The following is a 20,899-nucleotide window of genomic DNA, read 5'->3' as shown; positions in this document are numbered from 1 at the left end:
TATCTGTTCTGACATACAGAGTGAAAGCATTTGTAAATTTGTCAATAATAATCCATTGTTTTGGTCTTGGTGGAGCTTGTGTGTAAAAGAAGTTCAAGCATTTTAAATTTGTGTTAACTGTATGCATTTTGTGTCAAAGCAACAAGAAATGTGTTCATTGTATAGCCTTCACAGACAGATGTTGTGCTAACTGTGTTAAGAGTTTAGGAAAGTTGTTACAAGTATTGAAAAAAGTGTCATAGCGATCGTAAAAAACTGTAACTGACACTGAACACTGATTAATATACTGGACCAGTTTCAAAGATTGTTGTTCCTATTAGTTTCTCCCTGTAAGGGCCCTTTTCTTTTGCCGCCTTCTTCTCCATTTCTTCTTAATTTTCTCGTAATTTCTCCGTTTAAACACTGTGATGATAATTCATCAAGCCGTCTTTCCTGCTCCGTCTCTGTCACTCTGACAATGTTGCCCCTGGCAACCGATAGCGTAGGATCCCAAAATGGTGGACGGGCTCAGACACCTCCCAAATCGTGACGTATGTCCTCATTCTCAATAGAAGTGAACATTCTCTTTCTTACAGTTATTAAAACTTGCACAATAACTGATTTTTATCAAACAAGTCTCCCGGCTTTACCTGCTGTATATCTTGATGTTAAAATATTAAACGTTGCATTACAACCTGGTTGTTATGTTCCAGGTCTCTATAAGTGAAGTTAAAGGTTAGTTTCTATGACTGATGTAACAACTATCTCTGAAATTGCTCCAGTTCATTCAACTTTATTTATAGTGTCAAACCACAACAGGAGTTATTTTGTAATATTTTATTATTATCATTATTATTATTTATTTATATATGAGCGGTCTATCAGCTGATATATAAATAGTTTTGTAAACAGAGACAAAGAATCCCTTCTTGAGAGGAGGTTAGTTATGAACCAGAGTTTTCATCAGCATCATTTTATTGTCAACAACATGATAGATTTATGGTTTCCATCTTCTGCATGCTTTACTCCAACAGTTGACACATTTCATTAGATTTGATGTGAAGAGACTCTAATGAGTTCATTCAGCCATGAAGATAAAGTCAGAACAGCCAGAATCCCAGAGAAGAACATCAGCTTCAGATAGGACAGTCACTATTAATATCATTAATATCATCATCTTGGTAGTCAAAGTTCAGGAGGAAGAGATGTGTTGTTGACACATTTGGTTTACTATGTTTTCCATCAATGCATTCATATCTTTATTGTTATGGTAGTAAGTAGCTGGAGCATTAGCAGGAAATATTAACAGCTGTGATCACATGACCTCCACGTTCAGTAACAACTTCTACACTGATCTCTGCTGTTTGATAAAGAATCATCTTCACTGGGTAATAAAGGACCATATGAAGTCTACGCATCAATATTTCATATTCAATTTACGGGTGGGAAAAACAAAAGCAGAAACAGCAGTAAATCCGTCTTATATTCTTCTTTACAAAGTAAATCAACATCAGACTGACTGACATGTGATGTCATTCTTCTTAGAAAACAATCAGTTCTTAGAAATATCTCCTGATGATATATTGTCTCTAGAAGTCTTTTATTAAACTTTTGTTTTTTTTAAAGAAGGAAAAGAAAATCCCAATACTCCTATTAAATCACAATAAATGAAAATCACTCTCATGTATCAGGAAAGAATCAAATCTAAAGCACATCTTCCCGGCCCTGATTCAGTCTTTCCCTTTTTAAGATCTGGCTTACTGTGGGATGTAGAAATGATCCGTCCATTGATTAAATACTGGAAAGGAGCGCACCAAACCTCTATGCGCCTCAAGGACGGTTCTTTCAGCCCTCGCTCTGTCACCACCAGTTGGTGCTGGTACTTGATCTCTAACTGCTTCATCGACTCGAAACAAGTTGCTCAGACTTTCAGCTTCAGCACAGTTGCCATAGGGGACTGTTGCCTCTGTTGCCCCTCCTGTCAAACCAAACAACTCACGACATGATTTACAAGGAGGCTTAACTTCTCCGTTATAAAGATCAAACGTTACGCACCGGACATTCTGCTCTGGAACTCTGATGGTTCCATCGAAATATGTCTTTCTGGCAAATCCCCCAGTAGCTTTCTCTGGATAGAAGGTCATCACTGCGTCAGCTACATATGTATGCCAGATCCTGAGACAGGAAGCACCAATCAGGACTTTCTTGCGTCCAGTGGCATCAGTGGACATGGAGACTCCATAGTACCTGACTGAACCTGGGCTTTTACTCTGAGAGACACAGATGGCTTTGGAGACCAGAGGCTTTTTGTTAATACCCCCCCTCAGTTCACCGATGAACTGTTGCAGCTGCTGTATGATTGCTCCTTCATTGACTTGTCCAGTCACATAGACAACCTGCAAGAAATCACAAATATTATCAAGCTGCTGATGCATCCAGTCATGCTTTGTTTCTGTTAATGTACAGTACGGCTCCTCGATTATGGAAACAATCATAATCATGATTACTTTAGTCACTATTAAAATCAGGATTATCTAACAGGATTCCTCGTTGACTTTTAGAAAGATGTTGCATTTATTGAAGATAAAAACAGTGAAAACAGTTAAATAAATCAACAGTGAAAACATCAACATATGAGACATTTCCCTTCATACTTTCACTGTTCATAATGTGCAAAATAATCTTTTTCCTCAATTACTCTGTTTTAGTGATGGTTAGGAGACAGAATTAAAATCACGATTAAAGTTGTATTACTAGCACAGCTCTACTGAGAGATTAATAACTGTGTTATATTTGGAGATGTTTAGGTGAAGTAGCAACGCTTTACAACTTTACAAAGAAGAATCCTGCTACAGCAGCTCAAAAGATTGTTTTTACACATATCAGAATAACACAAATACACATTAAGCAGACATAGGAAAAGATATACATAAAGTATAAGAAATAGAAAAAATAGAATTAGTTATAATAACAATAATAGTAATAAAACAAACATATTTACACAATAAACACCCTTATATAAACAGACAGTATGATGCCCTGTTATCTTTTGAGAAACTGTCCTCTTACCATGTCGAGCACACATGAAAATGGACTCCGCCTGGGTACCTGAGAGGAACATTTCTCAAAAGGCCCAGGGTATAGGCTCTTAAATGCATTTAGCACTTCAGCATCACTCAAAATCATTTCTGGGGGAAATGGTGGCGTGTTTATCTTTCCCAAAAAGAAGATGCTGTGATGAACCTGTGAAGTCAAAACACATTCAGAGAGATATATCATTGTGTGTGTTGCTATGAGTGGGTTCCTACGATATCCTACGTTATAGACCTTTTTCACAGCAGACATTTTAACTTGTCATAGTAGGAAAAGCACAGCTGAAATTGATAACCTTAATGATGGCTCAGTTCCATCAGGTGTCCCAGTGAGCTATTTCAGTGAGTCATCATGCTCAATACCAGGACCTCTCCTAAGTGGAATGCAGCCATCATTAATGGTTTTGAATACACCTGTGCTTTTCCTGCTATGACATGTCAACATGTCTGCTGGGAAAAAGGTCTATTAGGCGGGTCACATGACGCCGGCTAAAGTTTAGTGGACAAGGAGCCAAACATCATGAGAACAGGCTGAACTGAGAAGATTTATAGTAACTAAATACACTGACAGGGTCATGCATTATGTTCACACACACATTTCAATAGATTATAAAAAGTCTCCATCAGACATACCTCATCCACTAACACCCTATTAGGTTTCTGCCTCTCCATGGCAACCATTTCATTGATAATCAGGAAAGCATTCTGTCTGAAAGGCTCTCCCTCTACCAGGAATTCTTCTCGTCTAAAATAATAAACATGTAAAAATGGAGAATTAAAAAGCAGAATGCAGCGATAACGTGTTTGAGTAAATCAAAGATACAATAGATCCATATATCTACATACATAAATGTTAAATACTACATTCAAACACAGCAACAAAAATCAGACTTCAACACTTCTTTAAGTTTTAGATAATATCAGTCTCAACCTGGGGCGATTCTAGGATCAGACCTTTAGGGGGGTCAGCCCCTAACAGGGTGATTCTAGGATCAGACCTTTAGGGGGGTCAGCCCCTAACAGGGCGATTCTAGGATCAGACCTTTAGGGGGGTCAGCCCCTAACAGGGTGATTCTAGGATCAGACCTTTAGGGGGGTCAGCCCCTAACAGGGCGATTCTAGGATCAGACCTTTAGGGGGGTCAGCCCCTAACAGGGTGGTTCTAGGATCAGACCTTTAGGGGGACTCAGCCCCTAACAGGGTGGTTCTAGGATCAGACCTTTAGGGGGGTCAGCCCCTAACAGGGTGGTTCTAGGATCAGACCTTTAGGGGGGTCAGCCCCTAACAGGGTGGTTCTAGGATCAGACCTTTAGGGGGACTCAGCCCCTAATGAGAATGTGACACGGATTTAGTGCATGCAAAAGCCCCCCCACCCCCCCCGCTAAATCAGTAACTTCATTAGCCGATAATCTTTGAGCTACTGAACAACAACGTCAGCTAACGTTCTTTGACACTATGATGGAACTAAACCTGACACTTTATAAATCTCAGTAATAACAACCAGTTTGACACAATGTTCTAACATTCAGCAATTTTAGTTGCTTACGTTTTTCATTTGGGTTCTAAGCTGCGCCATGAAATTACCAACTTCTTCTCTGGGGACTACTAACGTTAAACTTCCCAACCGGGAGTCTGGCACAACCTCCTCTGATGTGCCAACATTGCGTTTCTGTTAACCCTTTCCTTGACGGGGTTCCAGGTGCGTAGCATTGGCGACAGACACACAGGATATTAAGCCTGTTTCAAGCTCTTTGAACCTGTCATTGTTTGTCCTCTGTCACTAACAGAAACTCACTTCAAACACCAAAACTGATAAAAAAAATTTAAAAAAAGTTTTATATTATAATTTAGGGTCTCTTTTGTCTTTACCTTTCATAAGTTTCTCTTGAATATAATCCTCTATATTAAGTCGTTTGTGGATTTCAATATATACATTTTGTCAAGAATTAAAATAACATGTTTCGATCTTTTTGACTCACCTCTGCAGTTCAGGATCAGCCTGATGCAATCAGAAATAAAGGTACATTACAACACAACAACATGAATGGATTTAATCATGTAGAATTGGATCATAATGCTGTCAAATATTCAAACATTCATGTCAAAGCAGCTACTCACCATTGTTAGTTATTAATGAAATAGAAAGAAGGAACTGAAGCTGTGCTCTCTGATATTTCAAACGACCACGCCTTAAATCTTGAGTTATGGTTGTGTGGAGACTCCACGCAGAGCTTTCTCTGTAGTTCATAAGTCTGTCTCTTTAAGAGAATAGCAGGGCCGGCATATGTGTGTGTGTGTGTGTGTGTGTGTGTGTGTGTGTGTGTGTGTGTGTGTGTTTGAAAAGTTAACCCTCTCCTTGATTTCATGTTGTTTATGGAGAAGGAGAACCAGGAAATGAGTCGGGGGGGGTAACACTACTACTAGGAACTGAAGCTCTGATATTCAAACGACCGCGCCTTACTTTGTTGCGTTGAATGCACCCAGAACAGAACGATGAGAGATTAATAGAGGGAGTCAGTTTGCTCACTCCTTCATAGAGAAGAAGTCTTTGTACATATGTAGGAGTGTGTGCCAGTAAAACACAAAGTCACATGACTAGCTACTGTATCTTGCATTAGACAGACTCCTGCGTACTCGGGTGTGGTATCAAAATAATTATGATTAAGATACCAGTTGCATTCATTAACATATTGTTCTCATGTATGAGATACTATTGATTGTTTTACATTCCTGAAAGTACTACATGCAATTAATGAATGCTGTTTCAAGAGTAAATGTGTGTTGAGTCAGCAGCGATAACATTAAATGAGGAAAGTTGATCTTGAACATCTTCCCATGCAATGTTTTGATCAGTTCTATGGAAGTCAAACCCGTTAAAGATTAACAGTGTTCTTGGCAGGACTTTGGGAAGGTGGGTGTGCCAGTAAAAGAGCACTGACAGAAAGTCACATGACTAGTTATGATATCTTGCATTAGACACATTCCCACGTACTCAGGTGTGGTATCAAAAAAGCTAAACTGAAACTGAACAGTAAGCAAAAAGTAATGATTTGACAACCATGAGTACTTTGGGTTCATGTTTGAGTAAAGCTTCCTCAAAACATCCCAAATCATGAGCTAAAATAAAATAAAATATAAGAACACACTACTCAAGAAATAAACTCAGGAAAGAATGTAGATCAAGTAGTGAATAAATATATCCAACCTACTTAAATAGTATATGAAATATGTAAGTAAACATACTGTTTTCCCTCAGTTTGTAGAAGACTTAGGGGTACGTATTTAGTGGGGGGGTTTAGGGGTCCTCCCTCATGCAAAAAGAAGTTTTTTTAATTAAAGAAAACTGTAATTTCAAATCATTTTGCACCATTACTAGTAACATAGTCTATCTGTGTCTAAAACATACATATACATACATACATACATATACACATATATATATATATATATATATACACGTATTTCTAAGCGTCCTAGAGTTTAATCTACTTTAGATTGACCTTGTTTGACTTCAGACATCACCACGTCTTCTTAGTGATTTATCAGAAGTGATTAATTTCTATTTATGTATTCAGTTGAAAACACTGGTGAGACAGCTACATGAATGTTTTTTAATAAATGATGAATTAGGTTTTGATCCTGAATGTCTTCTCCTGTTTTTGCTAATGGAGCTCTAGATAATGTTAGAGAACTAACCTACAGTTACCCAAAGTTTCTGTTGTTACCAACCAATGATTTGAAGGAGTCAGAGTAGAAGTCAGAATAACATGTTTTATTAATAGTTCATCTTGCAAACAGAAAGCTTTTCATAATGTGGAGGAGGAAACAATATAATAAATCTGTCCTGAATAATCTCTCTGAAACAAAAAGCTTTAACTGACTTATGTAACTAAAGAGCCCTAAAACTCCACCAACCTGGTGAATGGAGACCAGGAGTCTGCAGCCTTCAGCCCTCTGCAGAGGCTCCCTGACGCTCTCACAAACACTTCTGTCATTTATTGTTGTTTAAGGCTTAAAGTCGTCTGTCCTGAGTGTCCTTAGACTAGCTATAGAGTCCAAATCTTAATAAAGAAGTCTCTTTAGAGGACAGATGAATTTGCTTTCACCGCCAACGCTGCTGGATTATCATTATCACTGATTGAGCTGCAGAGAGAAACTAACTTAATTTCAAGCTCAAATATGTTTTGCAGCTCCAAAAAGATTTCTTTCTGTTTTGGGGGCATATTGGGCCTTTATTTGACAGGACAGCTGAAGACAATAAAGAAGAGAGAGAGGGGGGGGGGGTGACATGCAGTAAAGACAGGAAGGACTGAGCCTTTTAAACATGGAGCGCACGCTCTCAGACACATTTCTTTAAAAACATTTTGGGCCAGAAATGGCTCCATGGATAGTAAAGATATAGACCAAAGATTAAATGTACAGGGTACCTGAACCCTCACACCTTTTTATTTTCCTCCTAACACATAGAGAAACAACAGCTCAGGCAGCAGCTTTGGCTGATTTGAGATTCTCCAGAAGTTTGGACTTTTTTGATGCCACCAGTTAAAGATGATCGGCTTCCAGCTTCTTCCCCACTTTACCACTCCTCACTTTGTCCCAGTCCTTCTCCGTCTACACACCAAAGAAAATATCAGAAAATCAGGTGGTGAATCATCAGAATCAACAAGCACAACAGACCATTCTTTAATAACTTTCGAATTCTTATTACCCAACTACACGGAATTAGATAAAAGCTTCTACGCTAAGATAAGATAAGATAAGATTCAACTTCATTGTCATTGCACAAGTAAGAACAACTAGTACAATGAAATGCAGTTTAACATCTAACCAGTAGTGCAATCATTAAAAGTGCTTCATCTTTATAGCAGTGCTTACAAAAGACATAAAACACAGAATGCAGTATGATCATGTTTAGTCCATTATTAAAGTGCATTAGCAAATAAAGTGCATAGAGTTCTGAGAAATCAGACAGTCCATAGTCCATATAATAGTAGAGACAGAATCCTGGATGACCTGATGTTAAACTCAGACAAAACTGAAGTTATGGTGCTGGGCCCCAAACACCTCCGAACCTCATTATCTAAAGATATATTTACTCTGGATGGTATTGCCCTGGCCTCCAGTACTACTGTCAGAAATCTAGGAGTTATGTTTGATCAGGATCTATCCTTTAACGCCCATCTAAAACAAACCTCTAGAACAGCCTTTTTCCATCTTCGTAACTGCTAAAATTAGGAACATCCTGTCTCAAAACGATGCTGAAAAACTAGTCCATGCATTCGTTACTTCCCACTGGACTACTGTAATTCCTTACTATCAGGTTGCCCAAATAAGTCCCTTAAGACTCTCCAGCTGATCCAGAATGCTGCAGCACGTGTTCTGACAAGAACTAAGAAAAGAGATCATATTTCTCCTGTATTAGCTTCTCTCCATTGGCTTCCTGTAAAATCCAGGATTGAATTTAAAATCCTTCTCCTGACCTACAAAGCTCTAAATGGTCAAGCACCATCATACATAGAAGAGCTCTTAGTACCTTATTGTCCCACTAGAGCACTGTGCTCCCAGAATGCAGAGTTACTTGTGGTTTCTAGAGTCTCTAAAAGTAGAATGGGAGCTATCAGGCTCCTCTCCTGTGGAACCAGCTCCCAGTCTGGGTTCGGGAGGCAGACACTGTCACCACATTTAAGAGTAAACTAAACTCTCCTCTTTGATAAAGCTTATAGTTAGGGAGTGAGGAGTTGCAGCGTTCGCCTAGACCAGCGGGGGAGGGTGTATAGCAGACATGGCACCCCTTCTCTTCTCTGCTTCTCTTCATAGTCGTCAGATTCATCTACCAACCCTTATTGAACTGGCTCAGGTTTGCCTTGCACCAGCTCTTAGTTATGCTGTTACAGTTTGAGACTGCCGGGGGACTTCCTTTGACACACTGAGCTTCTCTCTCTTTCTCTCTCTTTCCATCTGTGTGCATCTATGTCCCAGAAATGCTTGTTACTAACTTAGCTCTGGGGAGCTTATTCCCCCCGAGTCCTTATCTTTTCTTGCCCCGCAGTTTTCCTTGGATTAGGGTCCTGCTCGACGTCCTGCTATGCTCTGCTATGCCCTGTTATATAGGGCCCTGTTACGCCATGAACTACTACAACTACTATTTCTAGTCATAGTTCCATTATCTTTATTGTGACTATTATTGCCACTGTTCATCACACCCCCAACCGGCACCGTCAGACACCGCCTACCAAGAGCCTGGGTCTGTCCCAGGTTTCTCCCTAAAAGGGAGTTTTTCCTTGCCACTGTTGCACTAAATGCTCTTGGGGGAATTACTGGAATTGTTGGGTCTTTGTAAATTATAGAGTGTGGTCTAGACCTACTCTATCTGTGAAGTGTCTTGAGATAACTCTTGTTATGATTTGATACTGTAAATAAATTGAAATTGAAATTGAATTGCCTTAACCTCTCACCATATCTTTGAAGGCCTCTCCTCTGTAGTAGCTCTCTGATGACGGATACTTCAGTCCCTTCTCACCGAGCTTCTCCAGGCTCTCAGCCACCATGTGCAGCTTCTCTTCCTCTCCATCAAAGGCATACAGCTTTCTGTCCTCACAGGTCATCAGGACCAGCTGATCACACGGGCATGACGTCCCCTCCACTACTCCTACAACCTCCATCTTTACTATCTCAGGAAGGTAGAATTTCCCCCCACCCATTCAACATGCCATCATTCCCTTTGTAGACGGTGTCTTCCAGGCCTCCCATCTTCAACCTGGCACCAGCTGGATTCTTTAAGGTGATGGCATTCTTATTCTTGGACACAAAGACTGAAACCCATTTCAGGTAATCTTTCTGGTAATCTGGATCTGCAACCAATGACAGACAAGAGGAATTAGGATGGATCATGTGAAACACTAACCATAGATAGTTTTATGATGTGTGTAGTCTACCTTTTACTTTGGTGCTTTCCTTAAGCAGAGCCAACAGCTGATCAGCTGACCTGAAAGGTAGAAAAGTGATTTAACAACAAAAGTGAGTTTACAAAAACAGAGAGCGTTTTTTGGGGATGTTATAGCACACTGAACTAATGAAATATATTAGAAAACCAACTCAAATCAAACAGACTACGCATAAATTAATGGATTAATAAGATATTTAAATAAAGTCAATGAGTCCCACCATGTAACACTTTATCTGAAACTTATTTAAATTAAATCAACCGGATTTGTCAATTATTAAGTATAACTTCAATACGTGTCTGTCATTCAATAATCATTTAATCTTCCCTGAACAGAAAAGATAACTGCTTCTTACCGGATGGCCACTCGACTTGTCGCCATTCTGAGTCTCTGTAGAAAACAAAATGTGTTCATCATTAAAAGTAATGGTGGAAAAATACTTCAAACATTTATTCCAGTACTGAAAGTAATGAGACTACAATAGAATGAAATATGAATATTATCACAGATTCTGGGCCGTTATTTTTTATTGAAAGACAAAACACTAAAAACCCTTTTAAATAAAAACACTGGGTGGTCACATGTGAGTTCTGAGGGAAACAAATCTGAATTCTGACTTTAAACTCAGAACTCAGACATCTTCTTAACCCTCCTGTTGTCCTCGGGTCAAATCTGACCCATTTTATAAAAGTTTCCATATCAGAAATTTGGGTTTCTGTCAACCACACTGTCCAAAAAAAATAAGGTGGATAGTTCCATACAACGCTCTTCACAAGTAAAAAACATGATCAGTTCACTACTTTCATCGACTATGGGTGTTTTATTCAATTTGATAGCATTTGAAAAAAATATTGATGAAAGAATGTTTTTTGTAAAGTAGGAGAAAAACAACAAAAAGGTCAAAAAGCGCCAAAATAAAATCGACAAAAACATCAGATAAAGTGACAAAAATGTGGAAAAAAAATTAGAAAAACGTTTGAAAAAACGACAAAAGTGTCAAAAAATAGGACTAAAAAGTTTTAATTTTGAATTTTGATACATCACACACAACACAAGAGTTAACAGAAGATTGGTAAAATGATCGCCTTAAATTCAGATTTTTTGTTTTTTCACAACTATAATAAAAGTTAAGTAGGCCTATACTATATGTAAGGGATAATCACCTCAAGGCAGGGCAATAAACAGTTTGATATGCCCACAAGCCGGGCATATCAAACTGTTTATTGCCCTGCCTCTCGGCGATTATCCCGTTTATTCTACTTCTTGCTTGCCAACATCATAAAACAATTCAAATACTTTAATAATTATGCTTTTTCTTATTCGTATTGCATGCTTATTAAATGTATACTCTGTTTGAGTTCTCTCAAAAAGTAGTCCCCTTTAGAACTACGGTGAATAACGTTAGCTCAGCTGTAGCTAATTAGTTTCTATAGCAACCACAGTCCGGGTCAGTTGTCACTGTCAGTCTATCCTTCTGGTGGCTCTTCCACTCGGTGAAAACCTTGATAGCGAAGGCAGCTGCCTTTTTCATGTTTGATTCAAGGGCCCCGTCTTCATACACAGCTCATCTGTCAGATCTCGTTAACGGGACCCTGGGCCTCGTCTTTCTCTGTTGTCATTCCGTCGTCCTCGTCGCTCTTTAACCAGTCCTCAAATGTCTTCCCTACTCCAAATATATTGAAATTGACAATGAATTTGTCCATTTTTAAAACACTGTAATGTTTAGAACTACGGCGAATAACGTTAACTCAATTGTAGTTAACGTTAATTAGTTTCTATAGCAACCACACAAGGCTGCATCCGATCACTAACGTTAGTTTAATAACGTATCTGATCACTAACGTTAGTTTAATAACGTAGTTGCTACGTCGTATCCGATCACTAACGTTAGTTTAATAACGTAGTTGCTACGTCGTATCCGATCACTAACGTTAGTTTAATAACGTAGTTGCTACGTCGTATCTGATAACTAACGTTAGTTTAATAACGTAGTTGCTACGTCGTATCCGATCACTAACGTTAGTTTAATAACGTAGTTGCTACGTCGTATCCGATCACTAACGTTAGTTTAATAACGTAGTCACTACGTCGTATCCGATCACTAACGTTAGTTTAATAACGTAGTTGCTACGTCGTATCCGATCACTAACGTTAGTTTAATAACGTAGTCGCTACGTCGTATCCGATCACTAACGTTAGTTTAATAACGTAGTCGCTACGTCGTATCCGATCACTAACGTTAGTTTAATAACGTAGTTGCTACGTCGTATCCGATCACTAACGTTAGTTAATAACGTAGTTGCTACGTCGTATCTGATCACTAACGTTAGTTAATAACGTAGTTGCTACGTCGTATCTGATCACTAACGTTAGTTAATAACGTAGTTGCTACGTCGTATCTGATCACTAACGTTAGTTTAATAACGTAGTCGCTACGTCGTATCCGATCACTAACGTTAGTTTAATAACGTAGTCGCTACGTCGTATCGATTACTAACGTTAGTTTAATAACGTAGTCGCTACGTCGAATCCGATCACTAACGTTAGTTTAATAACGTAGTTGCTACGTCATATCCGATCACTAACGTTAGTTTAATAACGTAGTCGCTACGTCGTATCCGATCACTAACGTTAGTTTAATAACGTAGTTGCTAAACGTAGTCGCTACGTCGTATCCGATCACTAACGTTAGTTTAATAATGTAGTTGCTACGTCGTATCTGATCACTAACGTTAGTTTAATAACGTAGTTGCTACGTCGTATCCAATCACTAACGTTAGTTTAATAACGTATCTGATCACTAACGTTAGTTTAATACGTAGTTGCTACGTCGTATCTGATCACTAACGTTAGTTTAATAACGTAGTTGCTACGTCGTATCCAATCACTAACGTTAGTTTAATAACGTATCTGATCACTAACGTTAGTTTAATAACGTATCGATCACTAACGTTAGTTTAATAACGTAGTTGCTACATTGTATCCGATCACTAACGTTAGTTTAATAACGTAGTTGCTACGTTGTATCCGATCACTAACGTTAGTTTAATAACGTAGTTGCTACGTCGTATCCGATAACTAACGTTAGTTTAATAACGTAGTTGCTACGTTGTATCTCGCTTGTGAAACTATGTATCGACTGACCCTCCTGTAGATTTCCGACACATTTTAGAAACTTTTTTAAACAAGGTTTATTTTTACAATGTTTGAAATTTCTGTGATAGAAAAAAAATACAAGCGGTGTATTGATCTACTATTTGATGACGCTGTGTTCAGTCAGCGGGCAACCTGCCGGGTTAATGCCCTCCTCCCAGCCAATCACAATCAAGCATTCTTAAACGAAGTAGAATAAATATGTATTCAGTCTCTCGCAGCAGCACTTTGTTGGACTGCTTACAGCCGCAACACTAATAAATGTGGCGTCAGAACAAATAATCAGCAGAAACATATTCCCTCTTTGTTCTTTTCATCTCAAATCAAATGTTTCAGAAAGTTAAATTCTAAACAATGTTCAGTAAGCTACGTAAAAGGCACAAACATAGAGCAGCAGTTCTTTTCAATAATGTGACTACATTGTTTTAACAGAGATAGTTAAGACTGAAACTAATCCATTGAAAGGGTGAGAGAACTCCTCATCAGACCAGCTGAAATAAGATGTTACCTGAGCTGAAGAGTAGACTGAAGTCTTCACCGTCCTCACGGAGATATGACAACAGCAGGAACATGTTGGAGACACTCCCTCTCTGTGCTGCCTTCAAGTGCTCTTCAGATATTGCAGCATTTTCTATCAGTCATTTGTTCATGGGAAAACTGTGGAAATGTTGCCATCTGCTGGTAGAAATCATCTCCTACAGGGAGAATAAAGTCTATCTGCTGGTAGAAATCATCTCCTACAGGGAGAATAAAGTCTATCTGCTGGTAGAAAGCAGCTATTATGATGGAGGATTTGCACCGTAATATTTTTATTTGTAATCTTCTGCATGTGTGTGTGCTGCTGTGCACGAGCCTAGGATCATTTTACTAATGCTCTGTTAAAATAACAATGAAATGCTGCATTATTGACTTTAGACCAGGTTTTTGTTGGTCAATGGTGCGATCACTTCCCTGTGCCTCAAGATAGCAATACTCCCAGAATGCACCTGAACACACCTCCCTGTAAGACCAGCACACCCAGAATGCACCTGAACACACCTCCCTGTAAGACCAGCACGCCCAGAATGCACCTGAACACACCTCCCTGTAAGACCAGCACGCCCAGAATGCACCTGAACACACCTCCCTGTAAGACCAGCAAGCCCACAATGCACCTGAACACACCTCCCTGTAAGACCAGCACACCCAGAATGCACCTGAACACACCTCCCTGTAAGACCAGTATGCCCAGAATGCACCTGAACACACCTCCCTGTAAGATCAGCATGCCCATGGGCCACAGATGGGTGCAGGTGTATTTGCTGTTTAAACTATGTGGGTGCTGGATGGTCTTAAAGTAGCAAAGACACTTACGTCATATTCCAAAAAGGCGAAAAAAAAACAGCAAAAATGTCTGAAAACGTGACAAAAACCTTTAAAAAGGAACAAAAACTTGTAAAAAGCCCCCCCATAAATCCTGGCTATGTGTACATAGTTATTGGGCTCCTGATGTGTGAACATATAATATATGATAGAAGAAATAGTGAGTTAATGTGTGCTGTATGAGAGTGAATTCTTGGTGTTATTTAGAGATGTTCTAACGCTGCCTTCACACTGGCAGTTGAAATCAGCTCCGTAATACGCAATACGCCCCCAGCGGACGTCGTACTACACCGTTGAAAAGCTTCGGAAGCGACTCACGTCACTAGCTGAGACGAGGGGGCTAGGGGGCTAACCGTTAGCATGCTAGCTCATTCTCAATGGCAAAACACTGCTACAACACACACTAGTTCACCATAATCTACAAAAGAACTACTTCCATGTCCCTGTTCTGCAGGTATTCACACAAAGTTGGAAGTGTGCCCTCGTTTAGAAGAAGTCTCCCGGCTAATCCTGCCTTGTACTACTGAAGTTGGAGAAACAGCTAGCTAGCTCATGTAGTCCTTACCTAGCTACCGAGCATGTGATCTTACCTAGCTACTGATCATGTGATCTTACCTAGCTACTGAGCATGTGCGACTGCCAACAAAGATGTTCCAGCAGTGAGAGGTCTCACTCTGTAGCTAAAACAGAGACCTGAACACAGGGTGAAAAGAGGAGCTGCAGCAATGTGCAGTACAACTAAAATATTAAAAAATTAAACCATGTAAGCCTATTCTGGTACAACCTCTAAATACAATTATGAACCTGAAAATGAGCCTAATATGAGCTCTTCAATTAGGACTATCAGCTCCACACAACTCTCTCTGGATCTCTCAGGATGAATATGTTGAGAAGATCGGCGCGTCAGGAGACTGAAGATAATGACCTCTTCTGCAGACTCCGCCATGTTTTTTAATCCTCAGTGTCTCCATGGTTACTAGCAGCTGTGTGGAGGAGGGGGAGAGGGGGGAGGCTCGTATCACGTTGACGTGCCGACAGTGTTGTTGTCATTACTTAGAATTCCTCCTGGGGGAGACAGAAACTACGTACTATAGCTTTAAAAGCTGTCTCTGACCCTTCACCCTCCTGCTGTCTTCCTGTCCACCACTTGTTGTCCTCCAACTAAATTAACTCCGTCTGTTCTGCCTTTTTATAAAGCATAAAGTATAGAATCACCCAATTCTTTTGTGGACCTAGCCAACTTATTACAATAGTTTTACACTTAATATTTTTAATTTATGGCCAATTAACCACATTTACTGTACATGAAATTATACCTTATTCTGGAGTAAAATAGGCAGAAATGATGAATTATTTTCACTCTAGTGAAGCTCAGATGAATATATGTTGATGTTTAGTCAGGAAACTGTTGTTAATAACATGAAACCATGTTATTATATTGAATGGCAGAACATATTTCTGATAAAGAATCTTTGAAAACGGGTCAAGTGATTTGACCCTTCATTTCTCCACCTTTATTCAACGTTTTTAAAGATTATTTAAAGCTCTTTTACCGACACCTTTAACATGTTTTCGGTGTTTTTGTCGAAGCCTTTCTTGACACATTTTGTTGCCTTGTACTCAGCGTTTCAAACCTCTTTTCAGTGCTTTTATCAGAGTCTTTTGATGCTTCTGAAGCGTGTTGGACCCTTTCTGTGACGGTTAAAGAAATCACACCTGGATCCACTGAGCTGTGTATTTAATGACACGTCATCCTGCAGCAGACTGTAAAACGCTGAGTCATCCTGCAGCAGACTGTAAAACGCTGAGTCATCCTGCAGCAGACTGTAAAACCATGAGTCATCCTGCAGCACAGACTGTAAAACGCTGAGTCATCCTGCAGCACAGACTGTAAAACCATGAGTCATCCTGCAGCACAGACTGTAAAACGCTGAGTCATCCTGCAGCACAGACTGTAAAAATGCTGAGTCATGCTGCAGCACAGACTGTAAAAACGCTGAGTCATGCTGCAGCACAGACTGTAAAAGCGCTGAGTCATGTCAAAGATACACCTCTCTATAAAACAGGATGTATAACATCCAAGCAGCCTTAAAACCCTCTAAAAACCATCCAATGAGCAGAGTCCTTCAGTCCTGCGGCTTCAGGAACTTCCTCTTCGTGGTCGTTTCCACGGCGTTGTGGTTCACGTCTTCTTCTTCTTCTGGCGCCGCTCTCTCGCGCTTTTTTGCAAACTTCTTCTTCATGCTTTCCACCAAACTCTCGTACCTGAAGAAGAAGAAGAGATGTAGAGTCAGGGAGTTTCCTCCGACACATTATTACGATCATAAATTCTATCAATTATTATTACAATTATAATATAACATCAGACTAATGTTCTATCAGATTATTATTATAATTATTATAATAATATAACCATCAGACTAATGTTCTATCAGATTATTATTATAATTATTATAATAATATAACCATCAGACTAATGTTCTATCAGATTAATATTATAATTATAATAATAATATAACCATCAGACTAATGTGATCTGATCTGGAGGAACTGAGTTCTTCACGGTTTTATTTTCCAACATTTGACAGATTTTAGTCGTTTAATTGGCTGCTTTTGTTGTTGTTTACGTTTTTAAATTTTAGTGTCTGTCAGATAATTATTATAATATAACCATCAGACTATCAGAGATCAGGTCAGAGCTCCATGCTTCGGATCTTTTCTTTTACTGGTTTATGGTTTTGATGCTCGGTTTGTTTTGGGACAGTTTGACATGTTTTTGGATGCTTTGAAATAAAATAAAAGTTTTATCAAAAGATTTTTTAAATGATTACATTTGTTGAGGGGCCAGTAAAACTAGACTTTGGGCTGCTTGTACCCTGGTGGTTGAGGGGCCAGTAAAACTAGACTTTGGGCTGCTTGTACCCTGGTGGTTGAGGGGCCAGTAAAACTAGACTTTGGGCTGCTTGTACCCTGGTGGTTGAGGGGCCAGTAAAACTAGACTTTGGGCTGCTTGTACCCTGGTGGTTGAGGGGCCAGTAAAACTAGACTTTGGGCTGCTTGTACCCTGGTGGTTGAGGGGCCAGTAAAACTAGACTTTGGGCTGCTTGTACCCTGGTGGTTGAGGGGCCAGTAAAACTAGACTTTGGGCTGCTTGTACCCTGGTGGTTGAGGGGCCAGTTAAAACTAGACTTTGGGACTGCTTGTACCCTGGTGGTTGAGGGGCCAGTAAAACTAGACTTTGGGCTGCTTGTACCCTGGTGGTTGAGGGGCCAGTAAAACTAGACTTTGGGCTGCTTGTACCCTGGTGGTTGAGGGGCCAGTAAAACTAGACTTTGGGCTGCTTGTACCCTGGTGGTTGAGGGGCCAGTAAAACTAGACTTTGGGCTGCTTGTACCCTGGTTGTTGAGGGGCCAGTAAAACTAGACTTTGGGCTGCTTGTACCCTGGTGGTTTACGGGCCAGGAAACTAGACTTTGGGGTGCTTGTACCCTGGTGGTTGATGGGCCAGTAAAACTAGACTTTGGGCTGCTTGTACCCTGGTGGTTGAGGGGCCAGTAAACTAGACTTTGGGGTGCTTGTACCCTGGTGGTTGAGGGGCCAGTAAAACTAGACTTTGGGCTGCTTGTACCCTGGTTGTTGAGAGGCCAGTAAAACTAGACTTTGGGCTGCTTGTACCCTGGTGGTTGAGGGGCCAGTAAAACTAGACTTTGGGCTGCTTGTACCCTGGTGGTTGAGGGGCCAGTAAAACTAGACTTTGGGCTGCTTGTACCCTGGTTGTTGAGGGGCCAGTAAAACTAGACTTTGGGCTGCTTGTACCCTGGTGGTTTAGGGGCCAGTAAAACTAGACTTTGGGCTGCTTGTACCCTGGTGGTTGAGGGGCCAGTAAAACTAGACTTTGGGCTGCTTGTACCCTGGTGGTTGAGGGGCCAGTAAACTAGACTTTGGGGTGATTGTACCCTGGTGGTTTGAGGGGCCAGTAAAACTAGACTTTGGGCTGCTTGTACCCTGGTGGTTGAGGGGCCAGTAAAACTAGACTTTGGGCTGCTTGTACCCTGGTGGTTGATGGGCCAGTAAAACTAGACTTTGGGCTGCTTGTACCCTGGTGGTTTAGGGGCCAGTAAAACTAGACTTTGGGCTGCTTGTACCCTGGTGGTTGAGGGGCCAGTAAAACTAGACTTTGGGCTGCTTGTACCCTGGTGGTTTAGGGGCCAGTAAAACTAGACTTTGGGCTGCTTGTACCCTGGTGGTTGAGGGGCCAGTTAAACTAGACTTTGGACTGCTTGTACCCTGGTGGTTTAGGGGCCAGTAAAACTAGACTTTGGGCTGCTTGTACCCTGGTGGTTGAGGGGCCAGTAAAACTAGACTTTGGGCTGCTTGTACCCTGGTTGCTCTGCCCTCTTAACTAAACTAAACTTGCTAAAAAAAAAAAAAAACATTTTTTTAAAAAACCTGGAAGCCAGACCAGAACCAGCGTCTGACTGGATGCTTCCAGATGTTTCCAGTCTGAACAAAGACTCCGTTACGTAGGGCTGAGTATCGTTCAAACATTTTCGGTACCGATACCGTGACTTCGATACTGGTTGCTAAACGATACTTTTTCTGATGCCAATTTTATAAAAACAAAAAGAAATGACAACATTACGGCACAGATCTTTTCATCTGTTATATTTTTTATGTTTCAGCTCCGACTGCGTGAGCGTCTCTGTGAGAGTTTCTCCTGCACGTCTCTACGACGGGTAACGTAAGACAGCCAATCACAGATATTATTAGACTCCTTAGGTATTTAGGTGAATTGAAATTTGAAATTGATTGAAATTGGGTACTGAATAACAAGGAATTTTTTGATACTCGATATTTCAGAGGTAAGTAGGTCGGTAAAAGTATTGAATTTGGTAATTCTGGTCTACCTGAGAGACTGTGATGGTGTGAGACCTGGTCTACCTGTGGTGGTGTGAGACCTGGTCTACCTGAGAGACTGTGATGGTGTGAGACCTGGTCTACCTGAGAGACTGTGAGGGTGTGAGACCTGGTCTACCTGAGAGACTGTGAGGGTGTGAGACCTGGTCTACCTGAGAGACTGTGATGGTGTGAGATCTGGTCTACCTGAGAGCCTGTGATGGTGTGAGACCTGGTCTACCTGTGGTGGTGTGAGACCTGGTCTACCTGAGAGACTGTGATGGTGTGAGATCTGGTCTACCTGAGAGCCTGTGATGGTGTGAGACCTGGTCTACCTGTGAGACTGTGATGGTGTGAGACCTGGTCTGGTGTGTACCTGAGAGCCATCTCTTCATCTGTGACGTCTGTCTGCATGCGGCTGACGTCTTCCTCGTCTTTCGTCTCCGTCTCATCTCTGGGATTCATCAACAGCATCAGTTTCTGTCAGCGGGACACAGGAACAGGTTCTGTCTTTACAAGTTATTATATTTTAAACACACACACACACACACACACACACACACACACACACACACACACACAACCCTCTCTCGTCTTTCCTGCAAGCACATCCTAACCATAACACAAAAGCATAAAAACACAACTTGCCCACTCTCACACTAAGTGGATAGTAAATATTCTGATGTGATAAAGCGCTGAGTAACTGTGCAAACCGCATCATTAAAAAAGTTTAAGGAGTTTTAGCTTCACAATTTACATCTGACCAGATGGTCTAAACACGACCTCCTTTAATCTTTTTATTTCAGATTAAATCCAGTTTCAGTTACACTTCTGCTGTTTGGACAGAAGCCTTCACAGACAGACAGACAGACAGACAGACAGAGAGACAGACACAGAGACAGACAGACAGACAGAGCGGCGCTGAACAAGTGTCAACAACCTCGAAGAAACAAACAACAACAACGTGAAGAAGAGAAGTCAAATGTAGAGAAATGAACGACCTCAAAGTTGAGTTGATGGTTCCATCCCTAAATATGTGACAGATTATAGCCCAGCCACAACATTTCATCTGTCAGACCTTCTTAAAGGGCCAGTACCACACAGTGAACACTGAGGGGGAGAAATCACACACTGACCTCCACTTCTGGGTTGAAGCCTTTGAAGGAGAAGCGTCCGTACCTGAGCTCCTCACAGGGCCCGAAACTCTTCTCCTCCACGATCAGGTTCCTGACGGGGGAAAACAGGCTGGGTCAACGGCTCCCAGAGACCAGGATGTTAGAAAAGGCTGGGTCAACGGCTCCCAGAGACCAGGATGTAGAAAACAGGCTGGGTCAACGGCTCCCAGAGACCAGGATGTTAGAAAACAGGCTGGGTCAACGGCTCCAGAGACCAGGATGTTAGGAGTTGTCTGTCTGTCTGTGTGTCTGTCTGTGTGTCTGTGTGTGTGTGTGTTGTGTGTGTGTCAGAGCATATG

General features: G+C 40.8%; 2 protein-coding genes across 2 annotated transcripts in view; both read right to left on the bottom strand.

The window, feature by feature from the left end:
• Positions 1-936: 936 nt before the first annotated feature.
• LOC116055796 lies at positions 937-5,331 on the bottom strand. The gene is made up of 5 exons (XM_031307828.2): positions 5,190-5,331; positions 5,051-5,070; positions 3,705-3,816; positions 3,049-3,222; positions 937-2,375 (listed from the first exon to the last, which is right to left on the bottom strand). Exons 1-5 carry the CDS (start codon positions 5,190-5,192, stop codon positions 1,737-1,739), a joined length of 948 nt encoding a protein of 315 aa, XP_031163688.2. The 5' UTR covers positions 5,193-5,331; the 3' UTR covers positions 937-1,736.
• Positions 5,332-16,536: 11,205 nt separating this feature from the next.
• Positions 16,537-20,899, bottom strand: part of LOC116055814 (M-phase phosphoprotein 6-like) — a 5,423-nt gene continuing 1,060 nt past the window's right edge. Inside the window, exons 2-4 of the mRNA XM_036003588.1 lie at positions 20,562-20,675; positions 19,802-19,905; positions 16,537-16,795 (exon numbers count right to left, since the gene is read on the bottom strand). Of these exons, the coding sequence (XP_035859481.1) occupies positions 16,657-16,795; positions 19,802-19,905; positions 20,562-20,675 (357 nt within the window). The 3' untranslated portion in view covers positions 16,537-16,656. The remainder of the gene's footprint in view (positions 16,796-19,801; positions 19,906-20,561; positions 20,676-20,899) is intronic.

Source organism: Sander lucioperca, chromosome 7 (genome assembly GCF_008315115.2).
Source record: "Sander lucioperca isolate FBNREF2018 chromosome 7, SLUC_FBN_1.2, whole genome shotgun sequence".
NCBI lineage: Eukaryota > Metazoa > Chordata > Actinopteri > Perciformes > Percidae > Sander > Sander lucioperca.
The sequence above is the reverse complement of the archived record's forward strand: the minus strand, read 5'-3'. Positions and strand labels throughout refer to the sequence as shown.